The 12,809-nt window shown below is 38.5% G+C and overlaps 7 protein-coding genes across 7 annotated transcripts; 5 read left to right on the top strand and 2 right to left on the bottom strand.

Moving 5' to 3' along the window:
• Positions 1–425: 425 nt before the first annotated feature.
• Positions 426–4,097, top strand: C5L36_0B08040 (uncharacterized protein; the record flags this gene model as incomplete). The annotated part of the gene is made up of 1 exon (XM_029465175.1): positions 426–4,097. The coding sequence occupies one exon, from the start codon at positions 426–428 to the stop codon at positions 4,095–4,097; it is 3,672 nt and encodes a 1,223-aa protein (XP_029321034.1).
• Positions 4,098–4,461: 364 nt separating this feature from the next.
• On the top strand, positions 4,462–5,370 carry C5L36_0B08050 (uncharacterized protein; the record flags this gene model as incomplete). The annotated part of the gene is made up of 1 exon (XM_029465176.1): positions 4,462–5,370. The coding sequence occupies one exon, from the start codon at positions 4,462–4,464 to the stop codon at positions 5,368–5,370; it is 909 nt and encodes a 302-aa protein (XP_029321035.1).
• A 283-nt stretch (positions 5,371–5,653) lies between these two features.
• Positions 5,654–6,148, top strand: C5L36_0B08060 (uncharacterized protein; the record flags this gene model as incomplete). Its single annotated transcript, XM_029465177.1, has 1 exon — positions 5,654–6,148. One exon carries the CDS (start codon positions 5,654–5,656, stop codon positions 6,146–6,148), a length of 495 nt encoding a protein of 164 aa, XP_029321036.1.
• A 63-nt stretch (positions 6,149–6,211) lies between these two features.
• Positions 6,212–7,597, bottom strand: C5L36_0B08070 (uncharacterized protein; the record flags this gene model as incomplete). Its single annotated transcript, XM_029465178.1, has 1 exon — positions 6,212–7,597. The coding sequence occupies one exon, from the start codon at positions 7,595–7,597 to the stop codon at positions 6,212–6,214; it is 1,386 nt and encodes a 461-aa protein (XP_029321037.1).
• Positions 7,598–7,709: 112 nt separating this feature from the next.
• On the bottom strand, positions 7,710–8,750 carry C5L36_0B08080 (uncharacterized protein; the record flags this gene model as incomplete). Its single annotated transcript, XM_029465179.1, has 1 exon — positions 7,710–8,750. The coding sequence occupies one exon, from the start codon at positions 8,748–8,750 to the stop codon at positions 7,710–7,712; it is 1,041 nt and encodes a 346-aa protein (XP_029321038.1).
• Positions 8,751–8,955: 205 nt separating this feature from the next.
• Positions 8,956–10,356, top strand: C5L36_0B08090 (uncharacterized protein; the record flags this gene model as incomplete). Its single annotated transcript, XM_029465180.1, has 1 exon — positions 8,956–10,356. The coding sequence occupies one exon, from the start codon at positions 8,956–8,958 to the stop codon at positions 10,354–10,356; it is 1,401 nt and encodes a 466-aa protein (XP_029321039.1).
• A 479-nt stretch (positions 10,357–10,835) lies between these two features.
• C5L36_0B08100 (uncharacterized protein) lies at positions 10,836–12,569 on the top strand (the record flags this gene model as incomplete). Its single annotated transcript, XM_029465181.1, has 1 exon — positions 10,836–12,569. The coding sequence occupies one exon, from the start codon at positions 10,836–10,838 to the stop codon at positions 12,567–12,569; it is 1,734 nt and encodes a 577-aa protein (XP_029321040.1).
• Between the last annotated feature and the right edge of the window lie 240 nt (positions 12,570–12,809).

A 12,809-nucleotide genomic window follows, 5' to 3' on the forward strand; every position in this document is an offset into this window, starting at 1 on the left:
CCATTTCAAGGGAAACGATAATTTCAATTTGAGAAGGCTCAGCGAGAATTTAATTTTTTTTTTCTAGTTTCCCTTCTCTCCCCTCCATTTTCTTTTTTTTTCTTTTTTTTCTTTTTTTTTTGCTGTTGCCCTTTTCAGTTTAACATTTTCAGTCTTTATATGGGCGTTTCCTAAAGGGGAAACGCGGGGTATTGGTAGTCAGTCTCCGAGATGGAGTTTGTTAGTATGGAGAGGGCAATGTCAGTTAACAAATTGCGGGGAAGATATATAAGGTGAGACACCCCAACTTCAATTGTCCCTTATTGGTATGAACAAGTGTAGTATGTTGTGGGATAATATACTATAATATACTACAGTATAATATAGTATATTACAGTATAACATACAATAAAATAATATAAAGATAGATTACAATACAGGACACAATGAGTGGACGCATCATCTCTAAGAGCAAGATGCCTGTCAAGGGGCCCGTGCAGACAGAATTTACTGTGAAAGGCTCGACGCCCTCGGGGAAACCCCGACTATTTGTGTGTGCGACATGCACAAGAGCATTTGCAAGACATGAACATCTAAAGAGACACGAGAGATCACATACTAAGGAGAAACCATTTACTTGTAATATCTGTTCAAGGAAATTTTCCCGTAGAGATTTATTACTACGTCATTCGACAAAACTACATGCGGGAGCAGCCGATGTTATTACAAGGCTTCGTAAGAGGTCATTCAAATCCCAATCTAAAGATCAGGATACAGGGAACAAAATAGACCAATTAAACATCAAATGTAACGAAAAGGATATTGTTGAAAATGACATTAATGGTTTTTCTAATATAGATGGATCTTTACAACCTCCCGTTTCTTTCTCTAGAAGATCATCCCAATCAAATCGGTGTACTGGATCGGTAGTGCCAACATCTAATAGTTTACAATTACCAAAATTCCCATTGAATGGAGCCTCTGGAGATTCTGATATTCCATCGTCAGTCATAACTACAACTACAAGTACAACTGATATTAATACTCATACCAACACTACAAATACAACAACTTCAATGGACAATCTGAACTATAATGAAGGTTTCCACCATCATTATAATAGTAATATTCCAAATAATAGAAGGGCCTCCTTCTCAGCAATGTCTGGATCCAATTATGCATTTACTAATCCAGAACCTTATGCTTCAGAAACTGTTGAATTTTCAACTCCTCAATTTAATGCGTTGGAGGAAGAACAAGAAAATTGGTTGAATTCTTTAACAGACCAACATTTCGAACCGTTACCACCACCATCATCATCATCATTACCACAGGAACAGGGACAACTACAATTACAAGAAGAACAACAAGAGCAAGAACAGGGACCACTACAAGAACAGCTACATCCATCATCTCAATCTTCACAGCAGTATCAAACAGAAATACAAGAACTGAAAAATCTCATTAATGGAACAACAAATAAGGACATTAGTCCTACTAGATTGGGGTATTCATTCTACGACGATACTGAAGATATCACCAAATCTCTCAATCAAACAAGAATTGAACATAATAATCATCCAAATGACCTCTTTCAATCTTTGGTTTCCCCCGGAAATACTGGAATCAATATGAAGATTCAAAATTGGCAAGAAACTCTATTTAATCAACCCATAACTGACTTGGAGAGATTGAATGATATGCGTGTCTCCAATCCTTATGCAATTCCTCAAGGATATTCGTTCTATGGTGTGGGGAGCATGAATCCCAGTAGATCATCTAGAACAGTTTCCATTTCAAGGGGAGGAATCTTGGGGAATTATGATGACAATTCTTTGAGTAGTGATGCCACAATTTCACCCATATTAATTGATCATCAAGTGGATGCTCCTACTAGTCATAAATATGCCAGCTTTACGAATCTTACAAGTCATACGAATACCAATATGGATATGGATCTTAATGATAATACTAATACTAATACTACCACTACTACTAATAATGATTATAGTAATCATTATAATAAGAATAGCAAAAACACTAGTAGTAATCCCAATAATACCCCTCATCCTCTACGTTATGAACATCACCGTAAAACTTTTGAAGATGATTTCAATGATGAAAAACTAGGCTCTTATTCCCAGGCTTTTTTGTTTACTTCCAATATGAACCGGCTAATTAGGCATTCGTTGGCTGCTTATCCATTCTTTGGCACCCAAACTCCGGAATTGATGAACACCGATACTTTGAACCTATATGTTGATCAATTTATAAACAAGTTTCTCACACATTATCCATTTATACATAAGTCCATTCTCAATGAGCATTCGCTAATTAAAGATGCATTAGAACATATAAGAGATTTGTCAATATCTGAAATTGAATCGAATCATTATTCGAAGAATGATCTAAAACTTGTTCGTGATGATACTTTTACAGATAATTTCAAAGTTTCAATTGTTTGTTTACCTCTATTGATTGCAACAATTGGTGCCATTGTATCCAACAAGCGGGAAGATGCTAGTAACTTATATGAAATCTCAAGACGCTGTATTCATGTGTACCTTGAAACCCGCAAAAAATTGAAGACCATTGGTTTTGGAGACGATCTCTCAGCAATTTCAAATTCCCCACTATGGCTGGTCCAATCTTTAACTTTGAGCATAATTTATGGCTTATTTGCAGATGAAGAAATATCAATGTCTATTATAATCTGTCAAGTCAATGCTTTAAACACTTTAATTAAATCTTCTAAAATTAACGAGGTTGAGAAGCCTTCGAATTTGAATGACGACTATAAAGTTTTCATCAATTATGAATCAATGATTAGGACCATACATATGATATTTCACGTAACTACGCTATTATCGAGCCTATACAATATTGAGCCTACCTTAGAAGTAGTGGATTTGAATATAGATTTACCGAATTCCAGTTTACTTTGGGATTGTTTGACTGACGATGAATTCCATAAAATGATTGAAAATTTCAATTTCCATACGCTAAATTACCCAGTTGTATTGAATAAACTACTAGATTTGAAATACTTAAATTCTAATTTTTTGATTGATAACCATATCAGTGAGTATGGTTTAATTTGTATCCAAAATGGCTTACATCAATTGGCTTACAGTAGAACGGAATTGGATAAATTGAAAATTATTGGCAATTCTTGGATCTCGATGGTTGATAATTCAATTATCTATAATAAATCCAGTGAAATTGTCAATGATAGCAAAATAATGAACTATTTTATGAATATAAAAATCAGCCCCATCATGAATTTGAATCAAATCAAAGAATTTGTTTGGTTGAAGAATTATAACGATGTAAATACCAAGTATTTAAATGAGTTTAACTATTTTAGCGACGATGATAAACTGCAGGACTGGAGATTTCAGCATGATTTGATCAGATTGATTGAAGACTGTCTATCAATCTTGAAGCTTACTTTCTTTAATAAGGACAATTCATTAATGGGGTCTATAAGCCCCAGCTTCAAACTAAACAATAGTACATTAACCAAAATAGATCAACTTGTTGGTGAGCAACTGAATGGTGACGAATATGAATTGTTTAACAGAATCAATTTGAATGTTTTACATAAGTTAAGTATTGATTCACAGATGTTATTTGATGTCTTCCTTATTATTGTCAAGTTTTTGTTGAATTACGAGAAGATCTTCAAGAACAAAAACAATTTATCGCTATTAAATGATTTTGAGTTTAATTCGTTGTTATTTAAAGATAAATCATCGAGTAAAAAGTTTGAACAGTTTGAAGTTATAATGTTCAAGTATTACATCAAGTGTTTCAAGATGTTCATTTGTTTTGAAGAATTTCTTAAACACAATTATAACTACGCCGATTTTGAGACGGGCCAAGCGTATGATATCTTGAACAACTTAGATACTAAGCTCCAATTTTGTGAGCCCGATGTAAATTTTATCATGGGTGAGTTGTTGCAATTCCGTTTGCCTTTTAAGATCCTCAAGATTGGTGGTTTTTTATTTGGGTTCATCTATGATCGCAATTACAAAGTGGCAAACTTCAAATATCTCAGTGACGTGTTATTCCATCTACGGATCTACCTTGAAAGTAAAGAAGATTATGTATGATGGACAAGAAAAACGTACGATGCCACATTTGTTGGTCGAACCGGGGCGCCGTTCTCTCTCACCCTGCTTGTTATTTTACTCCATCTTTCCCTTTGGAGGACAGCCGCTTATCAATTGTCAAATTACAAATAAGAAAGAAAAAAATCGTTATCAGTGCGGAGATGGCCGAGGGCCGTGTTTATGTCTTTGTCTTTGTATATTGCCAGTTTTTGTACTTCACTATAAAAGAGGGTGATATTTCCCCCAATAATTACCGTCTGGGTAATATATGTATATTTATAATGCAATAATACCATATTCTTTTTTTCACAATACAATTGCAACTATAACTATAATTGTATAAGCAGATAAAGAACTAGCTAGAATGGCATACTTGGAATCTTCAACATACGGTAAAGATAACGTCAAATTCCTTAAGGTCAAGAAAGACCCACATAACCCACAGAAACAGGATGTTTTAGAAGCCACTGTGGAGGTTCTACTCAGGGGTGACTTCGATGTCTCCTACACCAAAGCCGACAATTCTCCCATTGTTCCAACAGATACCGTCAAGAACACCATTTTGGTTGAAGCACGCAAGACTGACGTTTGGCCAATCGAGAGGTTTGCGGCACATTTAGGTGAACACTTTGTTGGTAAGTACTCACACGTTAGCGGTGTTTATGTGAAGATCATCCAGCATAAATGGAGCAAGTTTAAGGTTAACGGGAAGATACACGACCATTCATTCCAAAGAGACGGCGAAGACGTTACTCTCACCGAATTAGACTATGAAAGAAGTGGTGAATTCAAACTAAGGTCTTCTTTGAAGGACCTCACTGTGTTGAAGTCGACGGGTTCTATGTTTGTCAATTACAACGTCTGTGACTACACCACCTTGAAGCCTACAACCGATCGTATCTTGTCGACAGACATTGACTGTGTCTGGGAATTTGATAACAAGAAGTTAAAATCCATCAAGGATGTTTATAAATTGGCCGATGCTGGTGTGTTTGACTACACGAGAAGTAAGGTTCTCAAAATCACGTTGGACAGGTTTGCCCTAGAGAACTCTCCGTCAGTCCAGGCAACCATGTATAACATGTGTGAGGACATCCTGAAGGAATGTGAGTATGTAAAGAACGTCACATATTCTTTGCCTAACAAGCACTACATTCTCTTTGACCTCACTTGGAAAGGTCTCGATAATGATAACGTATTGTTCTATCCGTCTGCGCATCCAAACGGGTTGATCAAATGTACCGTCGCCAGAGACGTCAAGGCCAAATTATAAACCAACATGACATATAGTCTCTAAATATTTGTATTTAATTTAACTAACTGGGTTGTATCTGTTGCTTCACAAAGAGTAAGAAATTCCTTCACAAATTTTCCTCGGATATAGCTTTTATTTCCATCCCAGGGTGAGGAACGAGCATTTTACTGTAAGTTGAATTTCTACATTCTCACCATAGACCACTCTGAAGTAAATTATACAGTAATACGTTACCATCTTTTACGATATCTGTTTCTGCGGTTACCCATTTTTTGCAGTCTGTCTTTAACGTTTACGGGAAATGTTTAGACTAGGCCTTTTCCAGAAGACGGTGGTTCGTCGTATGGCGACCACAAAGCACGCACAGCCTCCAAAACCAGCCAAGGGGATCAAATTACTCATGCAAAAGTACGGGAAATCAGCTCTTGGAGTGTATTTGGGTCTTTCGATAATTGACATACCGCTTTGTTTCCTTGTGGTTCATTCTGCAGGTGAGGACAAGATTCGTGAATTGCAGGATCAGGTGAAGGGATGGTTTGGATATGGACCTAAAGCGGTGGACAATGGAAACCATGGCGTTGACGTTGGCACTGACGCTGACAGTGAGAGAGTTGGGACACTTGAAACAATTGAAGCAGGTGAGACAGCCAAATCTTCAACATTAGTGACCGAATTTGCCTTAGCCTATGCAATCCACAAGTCACTCATTTTTATACGGCTCCCAATAACGGCGGCCATCACTCCCATTGTCGTCAAGAGGCTGAGAGCACTTGGTTTTGCCGTTGGTAAACTATAATCTTGTATATAGTATACATAGTACGATATTTACATTTTACAAAACAAGTAGACACTCTATCACTTATCTGAACTTGGCATAGTAAGCCTCCTCAGCAAATCTATGTGCAACACGCTCAATGACTTGTGGTGGGTAGACATCTTCTGGCCGTTCACCGCCAAGTAGGACACGTTCCTCATGTACACGCTGTTCCTCCTTTGTCAACAAGACACAGTTCTGAGGACCGAGTTCTCTATTCATATCCCATCTCGAGAGAGAAAGACGCGTAGATAACCCACTGACTGGCGATTTGCCTCTCCAGACCTCTTCAAGAATGTATTGAACATCCGACAATCCCAGCCAAGGGGTCCGTTGGTCCTTGATGCCCAGTCTTGTTTGCTGGCCTGCAATACTTTGCAATAACGAATCATAAACTTTGTACCTGTTTTTACCTTCGACGGGTTCAACAGGGTAGCCACTAGCCTCTGTGATTACGTGCGTGGAGATAGCAAGTCCAAACATAGCCGGCATCGTACCTAGTACTGGTAAGATCCGAACACGGAAGTTCTGTAACGCACTCAGCTCATCAACATTACCCTTGACAAATTCCTCTTCAGGTAGGGGTAACAGTGAAGCCTTACGAGGATCTGGCTTCTCTGCACTGAATACAGTGACTATACCTCTCATAATACCTTTCTTCTTCAACCTACGACGAACAGAACGTGCAAGCGCATCTTCATCCGACACGCTTATATCTCCAATATTGATTCTGGTGGCGTCGGATTTACATGCTGCACCCATTGACGAGATAACCTTGATATTGTTCCTGTAACAATATTCCAAAAGATCAACCTTGGTATCGATATTGTCAATACAGTCAATGACATAGTCTGGGGAATGGCCGTCTTGGAAGTCACCTAATAATCTCTCAGATTTTTCAATACTATAGAGCTCATTTATACCTTCCATTGATGCCCACGGTGCAATAGAGGTGATAAAATCAACCAAAACTTCAACTTTACTACGCCCAACATCTTTTAATGTAGCACATGAGTGTCTATTCAACGATGAAAGTGAAACCTGATCAAAATCAACAATACGTAAATGTGACACTCCAGACCGTGCTAAAGAGACAATCGCATTAGACCCAACACCACCGGCACCAACAACAACAACTCTCAGGGAACGGATCTTCTCCATACCAGCGTCTGTCAGAAAGGAATAGTTCCTAGTAAGCTGCTCTTGAATCAAGTCCTCGGAATACTCACTTGGAACATTTTGGACTGTATTTGAGGACGTCCTGATGAGTTTGTTCAGTTTCTTTGGTGTATGTATTTCTCTTTCGTCTCCTCGGATAAACTCAAAAAACGTCCTGTCCTTCAAAACGAAATGATGCAGACATTCAACTGCAAGTGTTGTTAGAACAACCGATGCTGTTGCAAATGCACATATAGAGTGTGTATGTTTCATTCCGTACCGTTATCAGAAACAATCCTCTTGGAGTGTGACTAGTTGTTCATGAATTGAAAAATTGCATCAAATATTTTTTCAGTTTTTTTTTTTTTTTTTTTTTTTACTTTCCTCACTGAAACGAGAAGGATCCAATAATGAGATTAGACGGTTGTTGTTGTTGTTGTTGCTGCTGACCTGTCTCTTTTAGAGTATCCACCATGTTAGCGTTACCACGTGAGGGATTAGTGGTTGGCTTGACATCAACAGTTTTGGACTCATTTGTTTGTGTGCTTGTAGGTGTTGCTGGCGTTTCTGGAACCTTTGGCTTGGACTGAGGAGCTTGTCTACGACGCCTTGTAGGTTTTTGTACTGCTTTCTGCAGTTTTGGAGGTGATTGCACTTCCAGTGACCTGTTTTTACCATTGTTCTTGTTGTTAATACTGCTTGACTTCTCTAATGGACCATACCAGACAAACCATCCATCCGCATTTGCATGGACGTCGTCTTCGTAAATCAATTCTTCATCATCGATGAAGGGATCTTGTGTGTCGTATTTACCGATCCTCTTATTTGTAACCATCTTTCGCCGATGAATTTCCTTCAAGACAAGTTTCTCCTTCTCTGCATCGCTCATCCCCGGCGTAAACTTGATCTTCAATGCTCGTACAATCTCGTCCTCTTCAGCGTTAGCATCGGTATCAGCATCATCTCCAACTTCAGCTTCTTCATTGGCTTCTTCATCCTCATCCTCATCCTCCTCTTCTTCTTCATCTACAGCATCATCCAATAGGTCTTCTAAATCTGCATCCTCTTCTTCTTCTTCTTCTTCGTCGTCCTCTACCTCGTCATCTTCCTCTCCCTCTTCATCTTCCTCATCGTCAATGTTCCACAGATTCTTGGAGATATTATTTGCCGATGTACCATATTTTTCTTCAATTAGTTTAGCCAAACTATGCTCTGCATGGACATCGTTATGTGTAGATAAGGGGATCTCCACATTGATTATCGTAGGAGGCGTATCCTTTGGTTTCTGAACTTTACCGGTTTTGACATTTTTACGAACCTTCTTTTTTGCACTAACTGGAGGTGGCGTGTTTTTGACAGGGAACTGAACCGGTTCTGGTGTCGAAGGAAACTCCTTATCTGACAACAACGAAGAAACAGGAATCATTGTCAAAACATGCGACAAACAATCTGATAAGAGAGGTTAAAACAGTAATTTTCAGCCAGCTTTTTTTTTTTTTTTTCATAAAAAGAAGATACTCTTCAACTCCTTGCAAAATAATGCATTGATTTTTAAACGCATCTTCTCGAAATGACTGACTTTGACTTTTATTTGAATCCGAAAGCATTGTTTCTTATCGATTCTATTTATAATGAGCTCGGGACAATTGACCAGCCTTGCCAAGAGTGTATCCTTACTTACCCCATTCAAGGAAGGGTCGCTTCTCCTTAATGAGCAACATTTTTATAAGAATTCGATTTTAAAACAATGGACTTCCAAGCACGCCCATCCCGTCACCCTTCGGCAGTTGGCTAATTTCGGTAAACGAATGACTCAAGAGAAGATTGTTTCTAGTGCTAATTTTGTACGTACCGAAATTCCTACAAGACTAAGCTTAAAAATAGACGAATTGCAACAATTACCATATCAAATAACCTCAAATCACCACATCAATCAGGTTTACCAGAGTTATTACCATTGTTTCAATGCATTTCGTAAGATTGAGGAGATCAAATCTCTACAGGAAAACGAGAAGTTTTGCAAATTTGTATACAATATGTTGAATGATCATTTGATTGTTTTACCGCATTTAATGATGGGCGCCTTGGAGGTGTCCATTCTTGGTTTAATGTCGCAGAAAGATTTGGACGAATTTATGTCCTCCATGCTACGATCAAGAATGAGTAGAAGAGTTATAATGGATCAACACATTTCAATGTCTAGGGCTTTTATGGAAAATCAAAAGAATAATAACCATTCTAACGAGGTAAAGCCGCCAGACTACGTTGGTGAAGCATTTCATTATTGCTCGGCGCATAGGCACCTCCGCTTATCTTACGATAAGATTACTATTTTCATGAAGAGTCTATACCCACAATTACAAATGCCAGAGCTTCAGATAAATGGTGATGATGTGAAATTTCAGTTTATGACTAACCATTTGAACTATATATTTACCGAGCTCCTAAGAAATTCTCTAAAGTCAACAATTGTTCAATTCATGAAGCTTAATAAATTGCACGAACCAGTTTCCAATTTGAAGCCCCCTCCTATCATTGTAGACATCACCAACACGAAATCAGAGCTAACCTTCAAGATTTCAGATCAGGGTGGCGGTATTCCTCCTGAAAAAATGGAAACTCTCTGGTCATTTGGTAAACCACCCAACTCGGCAATGGAACACCTTGAAAATTTCCACAAAATACCTGGTCTTACCATCCCCAAAAAATTGCCGATTGAGGAGCACCACTACTTTAGAGATTTGTCGGAGCGTACTCACTCGTACCTTACGGATGATCTAGGAAATATTCTTGATACCATAGGCACAATGGAAATGACGTCGCACGACGATTCCGAGTCGACTCTTGAGTCACTAGCTTCCAGACCATTTGAGCTCACGCTAGGTATCTCTTTACCCATGTGTAAAGTCTACACTGATTACTGGAATGGTGTCCTTGAGGCTTCCAGTATGTATGGATATGGGTCAGATTTTTATCTCAAGTTACGGAAGCTCGGTAACAAATCAGACACGGCCCAATTAGACAAGGCTTGAGCTTGGTTGAGTATATACCTGCACACACATTCATATAATTATATATATATATATATATATACATCTGTTAATATCTATGATATGGCCGCTATGGGATTACCCAAAAAGGCAATAAAGTGGATTCAAGAATTATGCGTGGAAACATGTTCTTCTAAAGTAGCGAGGAAATGGCTGCTTTTCTAGCTTAGAGTGAGAAACCGTGAAAGGTGAACAACTCTATCTAATTGCGCTAGTTGTCTTTCCAGAGACGCCCCATTCCCAGAGCAATTACACATAAATACACACAATGGTATGTACGAGCGAATGTGTGGGAGGTGGCTTGATGTATAGCTGATTTACTAACATGTTATCTACTTATCAAACAGGCTGGAGCACTTGAAAACGCACGTAAGGCTATAAAGAACTTATCAATTGAAGACAACGAATCGTTATACGGACAGATTTACTCTGTCTCTGGACCAGTTGTCATTGCCGAAAACATGATTGGCTGTGCCATGTACGAATTGGTGAGAGTCGGTCATGATAATCTAGTTGGTGAAGTCATTAGAATTGACGCTGATAAGGCAACCATCCAAGTCTATGAAGAAACTGCCGGTGTTACCGTCGGTGACCCTGTTTTGAGAACAGGCAAACCTTTATCTGTTGAATTAGGACCAGGTTTGATGGAAACTATCTATGATGGTATTCAGAGACCTTTGAAGGCTATCAAGGAAATGTCTCAGTCAATTTATATCCCAAGAGGTGTTGATACACCTGCATTATCAAGAACCGTTAAATACGACTTCACACCTGTGAACTTTCAAGTTGGAGATCATATCACTGGTGGTGATATCTTTGGTATTGCATTTGAAAACTCTTTATTATCCGAACACAAAATTCTACTACCACCAAGAGCAAGAGGTACCATCGTTTCCATTCAACCAGCAGGCTCTTACACTGTTGATGAACCACTCTTGGAAGTTGAATACGAGGGCGTTGTCACTAAGTACTCTATGATGCACACGTGGCCTGTCAGAGTCCCTAGACCTGTTGCCTCTAAGTTGTCAGCCAACTATCCATTATTAACCGGTCAAAGAGTTTTGGACGCATTATTCCCATGTGTTCAAGGTGGTACCACATGTATTCCAGGTGCTTTTGGTTGTGGTAAGACCGTTATTTCACAGTCATTGTCCAAGTACTCTAACTCTGATGTTATTATCTATGTTGGTTGTGGTGAACGTGGTAATGAAATGGCGGAAGTTTTGATGGAATTCCCTGAATTATACACAGAAATCAGCGGGAAGAGGGAGCCAATCATGAAGAGAACCACTTTGGTTGCAAACACTTCTAACATGCCTGTTGCGGCAAGAGAAGCTTCCATTTACACTGGTATTACATTAGCCGAATATTTCAGAGATCAAGGTAAAAACGTCTCCATGATTGCAGATTCATCCTCCAGATGGGCAGAAGCTTTGAGAGAAATATCTGGTAGATTGGGTGAAATGCCTGCAGATCAAGGTTTCCCAGCTTATTTGGGAGCTAAATTAGCGTCTTTCTATGAAAGAGCAGGTAAGTCCATTGCTTTAGGTTCTCCTGATAGAGAGGGTTCTGTTTCTATTGTTGCAGCAGTCTCACCAGCTGGTGGTGATTTCTCTGATCCAGTTACTACTTCGACCTTGGGTATTACGCAAGTTTTCTGGGGATTGGACAAAAAATTGGCACAAAGAAAACATTTCCCATCTATCAATACGTCCATCTCTTATTCTAAATATACCACTGTTTTAAACAAATTCTATGACCAGAATTACCCAGAATTTGCATCATTGAGAGATAAGATCAAGGAAATCTTATCCAATGCTGAAGAATTAGAACAAGTTGTTCAACTAGTTGGTAAATCTGCCCTCTCCGATTCAGACAAGATTGTTTTGGATGTGTCCAACTTAATCAAAGAAGATTTCTTACAACAAAATGGTTATTCTACTTATGATGCATTCTGCCCAATCTGGAAAACATATGATATGATGCGTACTTTTGTATCTTATTACGACGAAGCACAAAGAGCTGTTGCTGGTGGTGCTTCATGGTCTAAACTATCTGAAAACACATCAGATGTCAAACACGCTGTTTCTTCAGCTAAGTTCTTTGAACCAAGTAGAGGTGAAGAAGAAATTTCCGGTGAATTCAACAAATTGATTTCTAAGATTTCAGATCGTTTCCAAGAAGCTTCTGAATAGTCAAGGTAAGACTAATGGTAATTAAAAAAAAACTTCTCTTTATATACGTCGTCCCTTTTAGATAACTTACAATGTATTGTAATCTCGAATAGTTTAGGTTAATTTTGACAAAAAAAACACATTACAACGCGCCACCTATTTGTTATTGATGCCAAAACACAGACATACCAGGCGATCACTCGTTCGATTTTTGTGCTTAATATCCCCCATATATATTAAAAGTAGGATCATTAGGCAACT

Source organism: Pichia kudriavzevii, chromosome 2 (assembly GCF_003054445.1).
Source record: "Pichia kudriavzevii chromosome 2, complete sequence".
In the NCBI taxonomy this organism is placed as follows: domain Eukaryota; kingdom Fungi; phylum Ascomycota; class Pichiomycetes; order Pichiales; family Pichiaceae; genus Pichia; species Pichia kudriavzevii.